The sequence below is a fragment of the Rhea americana genome, unplaced genomic scaffold, assembly GCF_003343005.1.
Source record: "Rhea americana isolate MKP2758 unplaced genomic scaffold, rheAme1 scaffold_5, whole genome shotgun sequence".
Classification (NCBI taxonomy): Eukaryota; Metazoa; Chordata; class Aves; order Rheiformes; family Rheidae; genus Rhea; species Rhea americana.
The window spans coordinates 221,177-240,960 of NW_028186645.1; the positions used below are offsets into that span (position 1 = coordinate 221,177).

The window sequence follows — 19,784 nt, forward strand, 5'->3', positions numbered from 1 at the left end:
TATATATTTTATGTTTCCTTGTTTGTCTTTGCTTTCTTCTTGTTCATCTGGATTCAGTTCATCTCTCCTGTTCATTCTTCTTCTTCTTTCCCCCTCCCCCCCCCTTTTTTTTTTGGTAGTTCTGCTGCTCTTTTGAAAGATAGTTCTCCTCAGGAAGCTAAAGGGAACAAAGATATTTCTCATGTAGTACATACTAGCTAACAGGGTGCTTCATATTTTGCTGGGGGGGAGGGGAGAAGATATCTAAACTGGAAAACTGGACCATTTGCTTAATCTGCGCATTTAGTTCCCACTTTTACAGATCTGATACTGCCTCTCATCAGGCATGGCTTTTCAGTTTTGTGGCAATATTTAGTTTCAGATATCCATGGTGGAGGGGAATGAGAAGTTCTCTCCTATTTAATTAACCTCCTTCTACAGTACTTCATGTATTTTTTTTAAACCCATGAACACAAAGTAAAACAGTTTTCTCTCTCCTTTTTTTTTTTCTTTTTTTAATGGCTAATTCAATGAAGCATGTAGAGAATTGCTTCCAGTTGCTTGGCCCTTACTTTAAAGGTGGGGGAGGGAGGGGAAAGTAGAATAGTTTAGAATAAATGAATGCTTCAGGTGACAGGTAGCATTATGCACATTAGCTTATAGAATAATCCTTACCTCAAGAGTTCACTTGTTATTTTTCAAGAAGTGTTGCTGTACTTGCGCGATCCTAAGGCTTGATATTCACTGACACTGTAAATTTCAATGCCTGTTGTCACAGCTGTATCCTTTGGGAATCGTCTCAATATCATTTTTAATTTAATGAAATAATTTGATACTAAATTATTGCAAGGAAGATGAGATTTCAGTTATCTCTATTCCTTTGTTTCTGTAGTTCATTTTGGGAGACAGATTATGGAATTTACTGTTTCTGTACCGAACTCTTAAGAGCTCACTGTTGCTTGAGTTTTCAGGCTRTCCCTGTGTCTCTTTGAGCAGCTTTCCAGTTCTGAGCAGGAGATTCTTCTGGTACTTACAAGGCCAACTATTCCTTTTCAGACCACCTTTAGGGTCATCTTTTTGTGTAGCTTGTCATCAGCAGGTCAGTGTTTCTTCCCATTTTTTCCACTTTTTTGGGGGAGGGGGCATGCTGTGCAGTGGTGCTGTGACCTCTTTTCTTTGACACACCTGTGACATGTTCACTGACTCATTCACTTAATTCCTTGTCCATCTAGTCTTTGGGCACCTAGCATACTTACTTCCCGCCTGTAAGTTTTTTCCCAGACAGAAGAACCTTTCCATTTCTCCGTTGTKTCTCTGCAACTGCTTCCTGATCCAATTATTGTTAGGTTTGTTCCCCCTCTAGTCTTCCTCAGATCAAAGTGAAGAAAATGAAAGTCTCTCTAGCTAATTTAGGAGCAAGGAAGTTGAACTTGTTTTTCTTCTCATATTCCTGCAGGACAGTGTTAGTCTATAGCGCCTACCTTTTCTTGCTTGCTAAAAATAAGCCTGTTCTTTATGCAGCTGGAATATTCACTATATTGTGCTTGGACATACAATCCTTCAGTGTCCTTATGGAGACCCATTTGGCTGGATCTCTTGTGTAAGTGCACTGAATCGTGCTTGCATTACTTTCTTGAAAGAATGAAGAATGAACTTGCATGTCATTCTTGAGTTTTACAAGGTAAATTACAGCTTTTTGTGTTTTTTTTTTTTTTTTAAATCTTCCACAATATTGGATTTTTTAGAGACAGAAGAAATTGGTAATGGAATTTAGTATTTGCTTTCATGTTTAATACCTTTAAAAAAAAAAAAGTCTGTTTGGGCTTGCAGTTTGACTTTTGCTCTTACATACATCATTTCTGGCTCATGTCRTCATCTTTATGTGCACAGGCTTTAAGAAAAACCTAAATTGTATAGGTAAAGTACATAAAGCATGGATTATTGACTGTGTCATACTTACCTTGACTGTAATTATTTTCTTTTATATAGTCTCTGTTAATAAACTGGCCTTGTTATATTTAACATGGTATGGTTTTCTGTCAATTTAAGCAGTAAAAATTAATGACTTTCTTGATGATCTGGTATTCAATTTTTGCACTGATTTGTTAATATTACAAAAATAAAAGTGAAACAAACTTCACTTTTTTATTATAAGATAAATTGTCTGTATTCTTGTATTTTCAGTTTAACCCAATAATTGTGAAAGAAATGCTTATTGCACAACATTTTCCATTGAATATGAAAAGTGCAATGAATCAGGCTGATCTTAGCTGACAGCTGGCGTGATCTTGCCATGATTAGGTCTTTTACTGCTGGCAAAATCCGCTAGCCTTTTCCGTTAACTGATCACTGATGAATGTAGAGAGACAGCTTTTCATATTGATAAAGAATTTTGGGAAACCTTTATTTTGATATGGAATAAGATAAAAATATCCTRCCTCCACTGAGCCTTGCACTGAGCCAAAAGCCATCGAGGAACTCAAAGATGTATGTAGTTGATGTGGCTTGTTTACAGCAAATGGAGCAAACAAACAGTTAGTGTAGTCTGAAAGTAACAGAAACATGGAGTTGAAGCAGGCTGAAGCAATGCAAGAGTATACAGCTGACGGGCAATGCTGCAAAATAAAGATGTGCTCTCTTACAATTACATGGGAAAATAGCAAACAGGTAATTAATTACTCTTCAAAATTTGTTAGTCTTACCCTTTAGTGGACATACTATTTAAGTACTGTATTGCTTTCATAGTTGAGTTTAAATAATTRTGGGTTTCATTGTCAGGTGATCCAAAATACAGACTAGTTTGGTTTTGCTAACTGCTTGGCTCTGAAATGAAATTGAGTAATGTGTTTGCCAAAACGTAAGTTATCAAAGCCTTATCAAAGGGGGATTACTTCAAAATGTCATGGTCTACGTTTGCTTAGTTTGCTTAGTATGGGATGCGCAAGTCATATGCGAAGTTTTAGACCATATCTGAACAATTACAAGTTACTTATTTTCAGTACCTCCTTGTTTGGAAATGCTTTATTTTACCACTATCTTTTTTTTTTTTTCCTTTAATCATGACAAAAATGTGTATGAAACCATTACTTAAGGGAAGAATAAGCACATTTTTGTAACGTTGAGTACTAAATGTTATTTGGGAGACTTAATTATAAGTGCATTTTAACTGTAATGACCTGGCATAACAGTAAGATGTTCGTCTTCAATACCCAGAAAAATATAGTTTTATTTAGCTCTATTTTTAAAGGAACTTGGGCAGTGTGTTTTGAAACTTTGAGACGTATCGATTATGAATAATTACTCTAAGGCTTGGTATTATAAGCAGATGTGAAGTTCTGTACACAACTGTTAATATGAGAAGGTTCAAGACTTCTCTGGCTATTATAAGTGTCTGCAAGGATAATGAAAAAAAGTGATATTTTAAATAATGATTTTCAGATACTACTTTCTGATATTGTAGAAGCCAGTTTGATGTGATGCACTGTAGCAGATGTTATTATATGGTTAAATCTACCTGAAACTTCAAAAATCTATTTTAGCTTTTTGTTTCGTTTTTCATTCTGTATAATTAATTTCTGGGGTTAATTTAGGCATTTTTGTCCAAAATAAAGGACTATGTCAATCTGAGAGTTCTAATAAAAACCAATATAAGTAAACATGGAATATTTGGAATCTGTGGTTTATGCTGGACAGACTTTAAACCTTCATAGGGTTTAAAGAGTGAGCTCAGAGTGAGCTATTTATATCAGCAAGTTGGAGGAACTGCTAACAGAGTAGTCTAGTTTAAGGAGAAATATTGAGATTTTATCAAACATAGATGAAATGAGATTTTTCCAGAAAACTGTTATATAGTTGAAACATTTAGTTATTCAAAGATATTGTTAATGTGTTTATTAGCAGGATTAAAATAACATTTTTATTATAATTTTCTGAGTAAAACAACCGGATTACATATGTAAATATTGCCTTCAAGATTATTTGATTATCAGCAGAAAGCAGATGCTAATTGTACTTTGCTTTAATTCTCAGTATCCTGGTTGCCTTTTCTGGGTTTGATTAACTTGTTCATTTCCATTAAGCTAAAAAAGGCATGTGCTGTTATCATTACATTCTTTAAAATGGATTTCTGCTACCGGCATCTTTCTGACCTAATTAAAAATGTGAGGCAGAGCTGTGGATGAAGCCATTAAACTGGAAATAATGTCATCCATGTAGAGATCTACAAAAAGTCTATTTGTTTATTTAAACAAAGATGTTTCTTTTGTCTCTGTAATGTCAAATGTGGATTTTTGCACAAAATTTTCAAGTTGTCTTTGTTTTACACAGCACTAGGACCARCTTTCATGTAAAATATGGTTGACGTCTGGTAGAATTCTTGAACTTGGTTATCTGTTTCTAGACTGATGCTGAATATRTTCCAGAAACGTAAGGAGGTCAGAGTCAATAACCTGCAGTGGATATTCCATCCTGCATTTTCCTTTTGGATTGTTCAGGTAGCACAAAAAGGCCACATACATTCTGTGTGAGGACTATTTGATACAGAACTACTATAATAAACTCCTAGGCCTGAAGATGGGGACCAAAAGATCTGTTGCTGGACAAGTTAAAGCATCCTCTCAACTATGTTATTTTAAAGGAGGGTTAAGGCAGAAAAGTCATACTTGACTGGTGGTCCTCTGCTGCCCCTGCCAGCATTAGCCTGGGACAATTAAGAAACCTTTTCCTCAATGCTACAGGCAAAGAAAATTGTTTCTGTCTTTCCTTGCTCAGGCAGTTGGATCATCATATAGTCAGGGCTGTGTTCTCTCCTTCCTGTAAATGCGGCACGGAGGAAGGCAGTGCAGGGATGGCCCATGCAGAGCTCCCTGGTTTTGGAAGGCCGACAGCGCTCAGAGCCCTGATCGCAAACTGGTGTTTACTAGTTGAAAAAAGCTCCAATCTGCTTCTGTTCAYTTTGTAGCTGCCAGTCTGCTTTGTCCTGGGAGCATAGTCATTTGTGTAGCACATTTCGCTTCCTYCTTTCATATACTCTTACGCCTAGTGCCGCACCTGTCAGTTCTGTGCGTTTTTATGTAGTTGTATGGATTACTGGATTTCAGCAGCTCTGCAAAGATAAATCTCTAACTTGGATTTAAGTTTTCTTTTTCACCATTTTCCCTAGGAAGAACAGCTACTTCAAACGGGTATAGATTATGGAAAATTGAGTCTTTCAGCATGTGAAGCAAAACCAGGTTATTGACTTTGCTTTTATACGTAGGCTTTATAAGCCTTTTCAGCAACTTGCAGTACCTTCTGGCATTTGCTGTCCTCCCCTATTAGGCTGATGAAGATGGTATTTCCTTTTTTCCATGGCTGAGTTTTGTGCCTCATTAGGGAATCCCTCATGAGGGAGTAAATTCTTGAAATCCTGAGTCCAAAGGAGTTATTACTTGAATTCCTCTCTCTGCTCCATTTTCTGCTGATGATTCAGTGCCAGTCCTGTCCTCTGCCTGTGTTCATTTTATTTATTTTTTTTTTCCTGTTATCTCTGGCTATTAATATGTTGCTGTTCTTTTCCCAACATTGATAAAAACTTTTTCTTTCACATTTGTTTTGTCTGGAGGTATCATTACTTTTACCATGCAGACTGTCTTGGGGGAGGGAGGAAAGATGACTATTAAGGGAAGGATTTTTTTTTTTTTTTTTTTTTAGAGATTGCCCGATAGGCCAATGTTCCTTAATCTGTACCACAATTTTGGAGTGGCCATCCTATCCTGTGTAAAGAATCAACAGTATAGTTAAGTTGTGAATGGGTTATACACTCCATCGTCTTTAGTAGTCCCTCTGCAATGGATTGTGAATAAAATAAGTGGCTGAAAGTAGTGAGATTCAAGCAGAAAAATGTTCTTGGTAGCCCTTTTGATAGAGTCAGAACCAGCCATTTTGGGGTGTAAGGCAGAGCCTAAGGTGCAGACTTTGGTCTCCTTGTAGATAAAACATAGATATAACGCACTGGTTGGTTTTATGTTGGGCCTTGGCAATTGGTGATTTATCCTCAAAACTGTCTTTGACTGTGACAGGTGTTAAAAATAGAGAGATGAATGGATCTAAGTACTAGAAAGATAAGTAGTAAATGAGGGAATACGGTCAGAAGGTGAATGGAAGTGAATGATGAGAAAGAGGCTAGAAACCATATGAGGAGCAGAAGTATTTCATTTTAGAAAAAGTATATGACGGAGAAGGTGAAGCTTGGCCAGTTTCAGGAGGCTTGAGGTACTTGAAACTACACTGTCTAGTGCAGAGCTCTAGGAAGGGAGCTAAGAGCAACTGTGTAGGATGAAGGTATGAGCACCTATCAGAAGAAGAGTGAAGGGATAGAGGAGGAAGGAGAATGACATAGTGGCTCTTGTAAAACTCAAGAAAGACCCAAAGAGATAGTGTGCAGGAAATGTTGGATTAAATCCTGGTACCGTTCTGGTTTTCTTTTTCAATTAACTGGTTAAATTATGCTTTACCATGGCTAGTAGCTGCAAGGGGTTGCCGGAACTAAACTGTCAGTCATCATGATGGTCTAGAAAGCTTTTGGATATATGTTGTTTTTCTTTAAGCTATTATTTCTAAAATCATAGCATTCTCAGGGGTGGGTTTAGTAGATGTTTTATTACTATTTTCAAAGTAAATTTCTGTTCTTACCAGTGCAAACTTAGAAAATGATCAAAAAATATCTTTATGACTTAAACAGGAAGGCAAATAATTGAACAAAATAAAACTGCATCTTAATTATCTTTTTTAAAAATAGTCTGTTTCAAAGTCAATTTCATGAGGYTTTGTTTTTAATATTGACATAATTAGATTCCTCTTAAACTGAAAAAATAGTTTTCTGATGAGAATAAAGGCAGAAGATTGTTGGATTATCTCCTTATTGCTTGAATATCTAACTACAATATGTTGTCACAGAAAAGTGAGTTCAGATGCAGTTTTTCCATTACTGTTGCGGGTTGCCAGTGAATTAGCCATTTCATAGCAGTGCAGAAGTATGTGGACTGAGTAAAAAAAGCATGAGGAGGTTGTGACAATAGAAAAAAAAMCAGTGTAGTCTGAGGATAGAAATAAAGGCAAGAGGATCAGGAAAATGAACTTTCAAAGTAACCAGACTGACATGTAGAATTAAATGGTAAAGGAGGTTTCTTTTTTTAATTGTCTAAGGTGTGGCTTATTTTGAGACTGCTTGTAAACTGGTTTCCACACTAATTATTGCTGTACCGTTCATCCCACCTTTCTCAATGTTAATCATCAAGTGGCAACGTTTTAGTCTGTAGTGGGAGGGTAATATGTCAGAAGCTGAAACTCCAGTTGATTGGAAGTTCTCTCTCCCACCATGTCCTTATAAAATGACATGCTATATAAAATACAGACAAATTTCTTTAAAATGCTTGTCAATAGTAAGAAATCAGGCAATATAGGTGCAAAGTATTTTTGTCCGTATGAGCCATCCATAGTATTTTCTCAGTGTCTAATAATTCTGTCTTTGCTCTATAGCATTTTATTTAGGAGTTCATCTGTATGTTTAAATGCTCATCAATGTTCATTGAATCAATGAAAAGAAATTTACAGTTCAGCAAAACTGTCTCCTTTGATGTATCACCATGTAGCAAACGAATCTGTGGACTCTGGAGGAGTAGATGTTTGTAGTGGTTTTTTTGGTTCCTCCTTTAGAAGGCTGTTCTGTAGGAGGTAGGTTCCTCTTGCTGGAGGAGAAAGGAGAAGGTCTGGACCTCAAATGTGATAGGCTCATATTTGTTATGAAAAATGAGCAACTTCGTGAATGAAATAGTTAATAACTTGCATGAGCAGTATAAACTTAGGAATCTGAGAAACCAACAACCTCATTAAAGTGCTGAGCAAATACATGGCTCTTTTCGCCTTATATAATATTAGTTCCTGAAGAAGGAATTTTGTTTCCTCCCCCTGAGCTGTTTTGTTTGAATACAGTTTATAAGTAAACTCAGTTAAGATGAAATGATCTAAAGAAACTGATTGATTCAACTAGATCTTTATAAGGCAAAACTCACTAATTTTCAAGAAATTTCATAAACTCTGCTGCCTCTGGAGACCTGAAATCAATTACAATCCTTTCATAAAGAGTTGACTTGAAGTTGAAGACATCTGCTTGGTCTGTGCTACTTTTGCCATGTGGATTAAAAGGAAGCACCTGCGAGTGAAGTTACAGGTTTCAAATTTATTTATTTATTTTCCCTCAGCTGACGCCTCTTTTCATTCCTAGATACTGTGTAGGTACTTTAAGTGAAAGATACACTTACTGGTTTTTGGTAAGGTAAACAGTAAAAGATTTCTCAYGGGGAGTTTGTATTTAAATGGTTAATTGTCACTGTTTCCTATGCTTTGTTGTTTTGGCTTGTACAGAAAACTTTTTAAGCATTACACTTTAAGTGGAATATTGTAGTAGTTTTATATGCTAATATTTGYATTCATCTTGTATTTTACATTCAGTATTAATACAGGGTTTTTGRAGGCATTATAAGTTGCACATTCAGATATGCTTGTTTAAAGCAGTACTAGTTCTGAATTWTTGAATCAAACCTTTTTATTTTCTGGTGCTTTTACACACCCATTTTTGTYGTCATTGTGCACTCTGTTTCATTTTGCATTTAGAAAATCTGTAATTTTCATTTGGTGAGATTGCCTTTTTACTTTGAAAAATGTATAATTATGTAGTTACCTCTTCTTGAATCTGCATATATTTTTAAACAAGGCTTCTTAGAAGAATAAAATGTTTTTCTTTCTTGGGCAGTGTTATTCTGAAAAATACTAGTGGTAACAGAATGAACTGTCARTGTTCTTAACTTTAACTGATTATCAATGCAGAGAGGAGGCAAACATGCTAATGTTTTTGCCTAATCTCATGCAAGTATGTGCCTATTTTTGAACAGAAGTTACAGGTTTGGAGAAAATACTACCAAGTCTTTTTTTTTTAAAAAAAAAAAAAAAATTTGACTTACAAACTCAAGGATCCAGAGGAAGCCTTGAAACCATTTGGAGCCCCTTTTGAGACATGTCTTCACAGTCCAGCAGTAGAGATTTAAGTTCTTCTGATGGAAGTCCATGGCCAAAGAAGTCATCAGATGGGAACATATTCTAGGAGCAGCATCTAGTTTTGCTATTGTTTTCTTGTCTCAAGTGGGCAGATTTTGGCTTGTGGATGGCTCTTGGCAAAGCTTTCTTATTTTCTTACACAATTCAAACCTGTAAGTCTGTAATTTATTATTACTTTAATAATAAACTCTCTTCCATTTTAATAGCTGGTGGCCAGAATGGCGCACAAGTTATTTGGGCTTAAAGAATGTTGTGAAGGAAGTCTGTCTGTCGTAAGTCACGTTAAGTTGAGAAAGAAAAAAAAAATGTACACTCTATTCAGTTCAGTCTTTTTCCTTTTAAAATTACCATGCRCATTAACAAAGTGTTGGAGTAGAAAATCAGTGTGTTAGGTGGTTTTTACCTYGAAGAGAGCCTTGTTGTCAGATACAACAGAACTGCATTATGAGTCTACCCTGTTGACTTCCAAAAGTAGAGGAACTAAGTCACCTTTCTTCTTTAGTCTGGGATCTCTGAGCCTTGATTCAGCAAAGGAAGGAGGGAGCATGTTTTTGATGGGTTTGGTTGTTCTTGTACAGCCTGTAAAAATTTTTTTGACTATATTATCTTTTGTGAACACTCATTTGAAACAGTTTCAAATACAGCTTTCCGTAGATGAAAAAACAAAGAGAATTAAATGTTTTTGAGCGATATTGACTGTAGTGGGGATAGCAAAATGGTATAATTTAACTTGTTTTACTGATAACATAGTCATGTGGTTTGAAGATGCTGCTTTGTTTATTGAATTATTACAGTGCGGTAGTTTGGGTCTTGTGTTGATCCAGTCAACTGACTGAATTACAGTAGATACCGAGCTATTTCGAATTTTCCAAATTATGCCAAAATTTTTCAAAAGTTGATATTCTCTTTCAGTAAAAAAGTGCAATTCAAAGGTTGCAGTGTTTTGTTTGTTTGTTTGGGGTTTTTTCTTCCCTGAAGAACAAAGCAGATATTTGGTGTTAGCTTTTGGAATTTGTCTTGTTACACTGCACTTCTTTTTCTTAGCACGTAATGGGGGGAGGGAGGGGAGAGGAATCATTTAGATTATTTATTTTAAGTAATTGAATGTGCAGTTTTAAATTACCTCTGTTTTTTGATTTAAAAACTCAATGTTTTGAAATAGTGCWTTTTTTTAATGTCTAATATTTGGTTTTACATGTTGTCACAGCATTGTATAAATTGCAGATCATATTCAGTAATGTTATACATTGATCTTGTAGATGATTTATTAGCTTTGAAATTCAAAGGAAGTGATAAATCCCCACTAATGTCTCCTAAATATTCCATAAAAAGCTTTAAACAGTAGTAACTTATTAAAATATATATTTTTGTATTAACTGCAAAGAGCCATTCTTGTTTCCAGTGTACATTAAGTTTTTAAAGAACTGTATTCTTTCTCATCTCTATTTTCAAGGCTCGGAACTGAATTTGTCTCTTTTTAATGGTGCTAAAGTCTTTCATATGCACACTACTTAACTTCCTCTATTAGTGTAAAAAGTGAAAAGTCTATATTCAAACCAAAAATGGGAAGTCTACTGTACCAGTACAACAATAATAAGGGAGTTAAGTATTAATCTGAAGTTGGAATTGTGTCGGGTTTACGTCTTTGTCTGTATCTCTATTTTGTCAGTTTGTTGTTTCCCTCCCCTCTTTTTGTCTGTACTACTTTTCCTTTCGRTATTTGTCTTCCAGTCTCTGTGTTGATAATATCCCGGACCTACATAGGCTACACAAATCATTTAAGAGATTATGTTAGAATCTCTTAAGAAGCTTCTTCTGAAGCAGCACACAAATGCCATGTATCCTAGCAGTGAATGAGGTGAAGCATCCAAACTGTTTCTCAATTTCTTCTAACTGACTGCAGTAAAATTAGTCTTTTATATGTTCCCCTGTTTTAAGCTTTACCATTAGTGGTTGCACTTAAACCTTCATCTCACTTCAGGCTTTTAACACCTAGTCCATTGACATGAAGACTAAACCTTTAAATCTTTAAAAGGGACTCATCAGGTCCAGAGCTTAGACTAAATCAGTTAACTTTCTTGGGACAACCAGGAACTCTGTGTCTGTAAGAGAAGAGAAGCATTCCTCCATAGTTAATTCTTTYGCCTACTTTTAACTTTTGATACTGGTGGAAAAAGAAAGTTGAGAGATCATTCTGGGGTGTGATCTGGCTGTGATGCTGCGTCATCAGCTGCCCCGGTGATTGAACAGCTGGAGCATAATTACTCATGTAGCACCGTTAATTGTTGTATGTTGACATGGACTAAAGCAAATCTGGAGTGCGATGCATTTAAGCCCAGTCCTTTGATTCACATTTTACTTTCTTCATCGTGGGTTCTCACTGTGTGATGGACTTCTACAAAAGCTTTTTTCGCTACTCCAGCTGAACTCAGATTTTCCAGTGTTAAATTTTCATCTAATACTGTTTTTTTTTTTTCCATGATCTGTTAGCTTTCTCCAAATCTTACCTTAGTTACAGAGCTGATGTCATTGATTAAAAAAACAAACAAAACTTGCAAAACAACACCTCTCTGCTTTGTGAATCAAAAATGTCAAAGCACTAGTCCAGATTTTGTTGCCTCTAGAGTAGAACAGTAATCTCTGCTGTAGAACTCACTTTATCTGAAATCTTGCTTTGGGGCTTTCAGTAAGACTACTTTTCTACGATGACTGCAACAAAATACACACTGACATTTTTGCATAAAGATCATACGGATGTATATTTCATACCCTATGTGTACTGTCACTTGGATACAATGCACAGTGCCAATTTGATGTCTGAAGCTGTAATAGTCGTGGAAAAAAGCAATATTTAAAACTATAATCATTTAAATCCAGAAGCAAATCTGTCGGCTGAGCTTGTCTCACTGGGCAGCAGGCATATACCACAGTAACAAATGCCAGATGAARTTTGGTAACATAAGTTTCATCTGTGCATGCAACAGCTGCATGGTTTTGGTCATTTCAGCGTCTCCTTAAAAGGACAGCAGATTACTGGATGCTTCTCTGGAACTGTTATTTTTCAGAGAGAGAAAAATCAAACAATTTGACCTCTCTTTAATTAGTCTGTAATTAAATTTCTGTGACTGTAAGCAGAAATACTTAACAATTATGTGAAGGACACTGAAGGCTACCCTAGCATAAATATAAATGTTCAGACCATACATAACCAGTTCTTTCTGAAACAACTGAATGTTATTTTAAATTCTTCTTTGCCAGAGKTCTTTATGTACCATAATCAACACTACAAGACTTGTACTACTTGCATACATCTAAATCTATAGTGAAAGAAAAGAAGCTTAAAGGATTAGATTAATTTAGTAGAAAACCTTATTCCTTGGCTACTTTTATCACATTGATAAGCAAGCTGTCATACATACATTTGCTAATCAAATAGAGCTTCTTTGAATGGCACAAGCTTCCTATGTATCTTCAAGGAATTTCTGTCAGTCTGTTTCAATGTGTCTAACTGCCAGAATAATTCTTCAGSCAACTCTAGCTGCAATAGTTACAAAACATCATTTGACCTAAAGGTCAGKATTAAAAAAACTTCTTATAGTGTAGTTCTGAATACATTGTTTGCAGCCCCAAAGTCAATTTAGAAGGTTCCTGTTCTGTTTTGCTCTGACCACTTATTCTTGTCTTTGAGTTGTAGTTTTGCCATCCTTCCAGATCTGCTGATGCAACTGGTTAGGCGATTGGAACTGGAATCCAGATCCAGGCCAGTGAAGTGAACAGGCATTAAGTGTTTTCTTTCTTCTCTGCTCCTTTTACTTTGTGGTGGGGGAGAGGTTTTAACATGCTTGTAGGATTCGATGGTTGGTCCTTTTTTGGAGTGCAAGCTTGCAAACATTGAACTGGCATAGCAAAGGGGACAGCAATAAGCAGACAGTGGGAATGGAAGGTGGGGAACTAAATATGAAGGCTTTTTGTTTCTCTAGAGAAGGTGTACAGGAGCTTAAGTTGGTTGTCTAGCATAAGCAGAACCAATTGACAGTCAGAGCTTTCTATTTCAATAGATAAGATGTATGTGGCCTGAAGTCTAAAGAGACTGTAAACACATCAGAAATCTTGAGTTCAGCATGTGGTCTTCGGAGTTCTGTACCTATCCCTTAGTAATATTTTTTTTCCCTCTGTCTAAAATTTGTCATCTTTACTATTGAGGCTTCATGAACTTTAGGAGACAAAAGTGTTTTTTTTTTTTTCTTTTTTCCCTCCCTGTATGTTAATACACAAATCTATGGTTTAACTAGTGTTGTCATACAAACTCGCAAAAACTAGGAACCTTTCTAAGCTAAACTTTTTTTTTTTTTTTTTTCTTTTTTCCCTCCCTTTTCTCTTTTGCAGCTTATTGTAATGAGGAGGGAGTTCTAATCTAATTGAAAAAAGCTGTTGCTTAAAAAAATGCAGTATTATTGGTCTAAAAATTTATTTTGGAAGACTACATAATCAAAAGAGAAAGAGTTCTTTTGTATTTGAACTGTGAATCTTGTCTGGGGACATCAAACTTGATTTCATAATCAGGAGTCTTGGACTGATCTGGTAGAATGTCTTTCATTGAGTTTTAGTATCTTAACACATAGTATATGTTATTTGGCACTTCAAGATAAGTGATGGAGGTCCGTGTGGAAATCTTTGACAGGTAGCCTGTGATTCTTGCTGGATTTCTAAGCTCTCATGAATATAATGATGCTCAAAGGAGTACTTAGTATACTGGATGATTTTGCTTATAGAAAGTGAACAACTCAAGCTCTAGAGGGCAATAAAGGGGGAATTCTTATGTAATGAGACAGAGAAGGTTGAATCAAAACTTTGTCAAAAAATGATTCTTACATGGAAGTGACRCGCTGAATCATAGTGCCATTACTATGCTTCGTTTGCCAAGGGAAATCAACCTAGCTGACCGTGAAAGCAGGAAAATGCTGCCATTAACGCAAGTGTGTTTCAAAAAAGTAAGTTTGTCAACTATTTCAGAAATGAGAAGTTCTTTCATAGGTGTGTGTGAACTATAAGAGAAATAAATAAAAAATTATTTTCTTAATGAGAAATAAGTCTGGTACCCACACCAAGTACTATTTTGGTCCTATGAGTAGATAATCTGAAGTGTAGCTTTCTATCATTTATATTGATTCTAATCTTCCTTCAGAAGATAGTACATGGCAGAGTATAAATGTTTCTCTTAGTTCCAGTGTAGCCATATTCTTTGGGTGGATTTTTGTTTTTTGAGGGGGATTTTTTTGCCTGTTTACATCTTGGCTTGTAATGTCTTTAATGTTGCATGATAGGTATGATTCAAAAAAAGAAAATTACTAAATTTGAGTAGAGTTACTTTAATATGRAATTTATTAAAGACTGCATGTTTTTATTAATTTATTAAATATTCTAACACTAGAAGCTAACCACGTTAACGTAACATTTTGTGGTCTGCAGGTTGGGAATCCTCGCGTTGAGCTCACTCTTTCTGAACTTCAAGATATGGCTGCCCGACAACAGCAGCAGATTGAGAATCAACAGCAAATGTTGGTTGCTAAGGTAATAATGTTAGCAGCAAACAAAATGTAGAGATCGTAATAAATACAAATTTCCTTCAACATATGCAAACCTAACTTTTATCACTACAGAGAAATGCACCAATTCATTCTAGAAAAGCTAAAGAAAGACAAGAGAAATCCATTGCTTTAAAAAGTTAATCTTAAAGTAGGCAATATAAAACATTTTRGTTTAAATAATATTACAATAATCTTTGTCAAGCCAACAGTTACATGCCTTTGTAAAAACACGGCTAGATTTTATTTGTTTTTTTTTTCGTGAGGCTTATTTCATAATCTGTGATAGACCAAGCTTAATTCTATGCTTATACTTAGTAGTTTATTCACTTCAGTATAGTAACAGTGGAGTGAGAAGAGAATATGCTCATTTTGTATGTATTTATACATTACATTTCCATAGTCTGAGGCATAACAATCTAGGTATATTTTCAAACCTGAGAGTGGAGTTAATGTTTTAACATTATTTGGGGTGTTACAAAATACAGTATGAACTGAATACTTGGAATTCCACACAGTATTTTTAAAAGAAACCATCCTAACAATTCTGTTGTTCTTTTTTGTTGGAAATAATATAGAAGAACGAGGCATCTTCTTTGTGTGCCCAGTGGACAGGCTCTTATTTTAAACTGGAATGTTTTCTTAAAGTAGGTCAGCTTGTTTGAAACAGCCTACTGGGCATATTTTGTCTCTTTTGGGAAACTGGGCAATAGTATTGGAAGCCCACTTTGCAACAGCTGGGAAAGTGTTACTAGCAGCAGAAAACAAATGCTGGAGGAAGCTTCACAGATGTGTTTGAGTGTTCAGGCTAGGATTGTTTGTGCATATATATGTAGTTTGATACTTGGTCTGAAACATCTGAATTTTTGTGCTCTAAAAGAGATTTGTTTTATGTGTAAATTAATGTTAAGAGCTTCTCTASAAGGACTGATGGATGTTTTAACTAGATGAAACTTTTTCAGATTTCTGGAAAGAAAATTCACTGATCATAGTGATGGATTCTTATAAGTCCACTTTGTTTTTAATTAAATGGGTAACAGCTACCTCTTGTCCAAAACCTTGTTTTGCCAGGAACAACGTTTACGTTATCTGAAGCAGCAAGAACGCCGCCAGCAGCAGTCTGTTTCTGAGAGTGAAAAGCTTCAAAAACTTAAAGAACGAGTTGAAACCCAGGAGACAAAGCTGAAAAAAATTCGTGCCATGAGAGGACAAGTGGATTATAGCAAGATCATGAATGGCAATCTGTGTATGTGGAATTTTTAAGTAATTTATGTGACTTAATTTACTATTAAGTACATGACTAGCAMATAACTGTACATGTACTGTAGCAGAACTTTAGATAGGATGTTTATTTTGTCTTACAGAGCCTTGTTTCTAGGAAATTTGTACATGCTTTGTACATATGTAGCTATTTTGCTTTATAGGGTCAGCCATAAGGTCAGAGTAAGTGGTCAGAGTAACTATTGGAAATATTTATAATATATTTATAATTCCCAATACATTATAATTTTATTATAATTTTATATATTTCATATGCTGCAGGTATAAACTGGATTTAAAATTAGCCTGTTGCATTTCTCAATACCTGTAGAAATAAAAAAAATAGCAAGTAAACTGTATTTGTGCTCTACTTAATTGTTTTTTTCCTACTGTTATTCTGTTAATCATAGCAACTGAAATTGAGCATATCAGTGCCATGTTCCAGGAAAAGCAGCAGGAACTACAGGCTGCAGTGTTAAAAGTGGATCAACTCACGCAGCAACTGGAGGACTTAAGGAAAGGAAAACTGAATGGATTTCAGTCTTACAATGGACAGGTGACAGGACCTGCAGCAGTAGAACTGAAAAAATTGTATCAAGAGCTACAGGTAAGTAACTGAGAGATGCTGTTTAAACTATATCTGTAGATTAACAGAAGTAATATTACTGGCCTCATGTTGTTAGGACAATTGATTCTGAGACATTCCATGAAACGGGTATGTTGGAATGTAGTTAATGTGGTTTTAGTATATAAATCTCACRAGAGAACTTAATTAGTTTTTGGAGTTACTTTATGAAATATTCTTAGGCCTAGATGCTTCAGATCAGTTGTTGTATATTGGATGTATATTGGATGCATTCTACATACACATTTGTGAGTGTCCACTTGCTTCTTGGGACATACCTTTTTTCACTGTTTTCTTTTTAAGTGTTTCGGTTGTAAATGCTAATTTGACAGGTTATGTCAAAGAACAGAATTAGAGACTCAGAACATAGCTGGTCTATTTTGCTCCAGGTTTTTTAACACCATATTAAAAATAAATTGTACAGTAGATAGAATGAAGTAACTTTCATAACAACTGCATTTTTTAAGATTCGTAACAGGCTTAACCAGGAGCAGAACTCAAAGCTTCAGCAGCAGAAAGAACTATTAAACAAACGTAACATGGAGGTGGCTATGATGGACAAGCGAATCAATGAGCTGCGAGAACGACTGTACAAGAAAAAAGTTGAGGCACGTCAAAAAGAAAACATTCCTGTAAGATAAACTATTAAAAGGGCCACACTTYAGTTTTTCAAGAGCCTATAAAAACTACATAATGTGTCACTTTTCTCCAGCTGAGTAATACACCTTCACCTAAAGAACCTACTTTAAGAATAACAGACTCTTGAAAACTATTTTAAGATTTTCCTTAGATGTCAGAAAACTCTCAGACAAAATGTCCTTTCTTTTATTTTTCTTTGTAGTAAAGACTATGCTGTATTAAGATTTATAGCCATTTATATTTGTAGAAAGGAAAAGTTGATAATGGGCTGGTGCTTCAGGGCACATRTTAAGTTTGGATTATTTATAAAATATTAATCTTCCAAAATGAACTTTTTGACTTCCTTTCCTGGAGCAGAAAAGTGATATAAATGTAAATGGTCTGATGAAGTTAGTCATAGCAGTTGTCAGGGACTTTAAATAGAAATTAGTTGCACAACAGACCATTAGTCTAAGGACTAGAGAGAGCACTTCTAGATTCCCATACATATTCCCGGTTGGAGGTAACACAAAGGCTGTTTGATCATYTAAGAACTCGTTTTAGCCCATTTGCCGAAGATGAGGCAATGAAAAGAAACTTTGCACAGAAGAAAGTTTTCTTTGTGAAACATGTGCTGTGACTGAGAACCTTAACTTCTGAGGTTGTTTATTTTAGAGAATGAAATTTGTCTTTCTACTTCATGTTTTTGTAGAAGCACCAAGTACGATCACTTAATTATTACATTAAGGTAACTTAATACAGTGCATTGTTCTAGATAATTAAACCTCCTAGTCATGCACAGCAAATGCCTAGAGTAGATGGAAGTTCACATGTTTTGATTTGTCTCTTTTTAGTTGAACCGTATTAATGGAACTTCATCGCCCCAGTCATCTTTGAGTGCTTCAGGAAGGGTTGCGGCAGTGGGACCTTATATCCAAGTTCCAAGTGCTGGCACTTATACTGTACCAGTAGATCCAGTTAAACCACAGTCTCTCACCATTGCATCTGGCTCAACACATGGAAGATCAAAATCTGGTAAGCACTTAAATRTAGTGTTTATTTGTATACATTATTTGGAAAGGAGTAACAGGGAAAAGGAGATTATTCTGTGTCAGGACAATCTATGTACTGGAGGCAAGTTTTAGATATGTTGATACTGTTCTGTGAATTGGACATTAGTCATTTGATACAAAGCATGAATTTTTCCTAGGAGACTGAGGCTATTGTCTTTGTAATTTTGCTAGCTGATACGCCACTAAAAAGGAACACATGCTTCTTCACAACTTTCATGTTCTGTCTTTAACAGCTTTTCAATTAGTTCAAGTGTTTCTGTGTATTAATGGAATCAACTTTGTGGCAAACTATATTATAAACAACTTTACAGTATGTTGCCTTTTCTTAAATAAAACAAAGCTATTGGACTAGTAAGAACAGTATTGCTTCTCRGAAGACCAACTGCAGCTGAGATACAACAATTGGAGGTTGCAGCGTAGACTTTTTTGAAGCATTTCTGAAATGGGTAACCTTAGTGTGGATGCTGTTTAACTGTTTCTGTCTTCATTAGCAAAGGAGGACTTTCAGAATACTGCCCATACCTTGCTATCTGGAATTGGCTCTATGTCTCCTATAATTAATAATTAATAATTCCCTCTATATTGAATAAATAGAAAATACAGTTTTTTATTTACATTGGAGGCTGAAAGAGGCAGGCCATGCCACTTGTGCCTTGAGTTTTTATTCTGGCGAAGCTCACCTGTCTGGTCAATTTATCAGTAAACATTTTGGCAAAAACAGAATACTGAAAGTGGCTGGCAGGAAGCACCTGCTTAATGTAGATAAAAATGCACAGTCCCATGGATGTGACCATAGGAGTTGGTTTGAGTGCTCTTCTATGAGAGATCTAAAAATGAGTATGACCACTAGAGCAAAGCTCCTGCAATATTAACATGTTTTCCAGTACTTAATACTGAGTAGTCCAGCAGAGTTGGCAGAATGCTTCTGAATGGGCAAGAGGAGATGGAGGGAAGACTGCTGAATGTTTCTGTAGGATAGACCCTAACAATTTAATAAGGTCTGTGAAATAATCTTCTACCAAGGATATGTCATTAGTCTTGCTTATTCTATATAACCAAATACTTGCCAAAAGTTTAATCTTCAGACAGAAAGTTAAAGATGGCACTAAAGATTTGTCTGTGTTCTGTTTTTGTAGAAACATGTGAGATGTCTAGTTCTAGTACATAGTCTACCAGTCTTATTGAAAGAACAGGGGGAAAAACCCAAACAAACAAGCCAACCAATCAACCCAGGGTCGGGAAATGAAACCATCCAAATGGAGCTGAAAAAAAACAGTGTTTTCCTTTGATATCAGTGATAAAATAATACCTTTAGTAGAAGTCAAATACTGTACAAACCCCATACTGTGTTGTAGGGTACAATGACAGATTTGCAGCACATTTGGTATTGGACATGTGAATTCCTCTTTCCTATATATAGGAAAGGACAATTTATAACTTCTAAATTCTCAGACCAAAAATAATTCATTGTTTTGGACATACCAACCAATATCAATAATACATTCCCACTTGTAGGAACAGGTTACTTGCTTTTATCAAAGGGATTATTCT

At 35.5% G+C, this 19,784-nt stretch overlaps 1 protein-coding gene across 5 annotated transcripts in view; it reads left to right on the forward strand.

Moving 5' to 3' along the window:
- The window catches only part of PPP1R13B (protein phosphatase 1 regulatory subunit 13B), a 70,550-nt gene that overhangs the window by 37,027 nt on the left and 13,739 nt on the right, over nt 1–19,784 (forward strand). For 3 of the 5 annotated variants that reach the window (XM_085317357.1, XM_085317355.1, XM_085317358.1), the window contains exons 5-9: nt 14,542–14,643; nt 15,729–15,903; nt 16,328–16,524; nt 17,010–17,174; nt 18,015–18,195. In XM_085317357.1, coding sequence (XP_085173483.1) covers nt 14,542–14,643; nt 15,729–15,903; nt 16,328–16,524; nt 17,010–17,174; nt 18,015–18,195 — 820 coding nt within the window. The remainder of the gene's footprint in view (nt 1–14,541; nt 14,644–15,728; nt 15,904–16,327; nt 16,525–17,009; nt 17,175–18,014; nt 18,196–19,784) is intronic. The other 2 variants (XM_085317356.1, XM_085317359.1) reach the window with 1 other exon arrangement.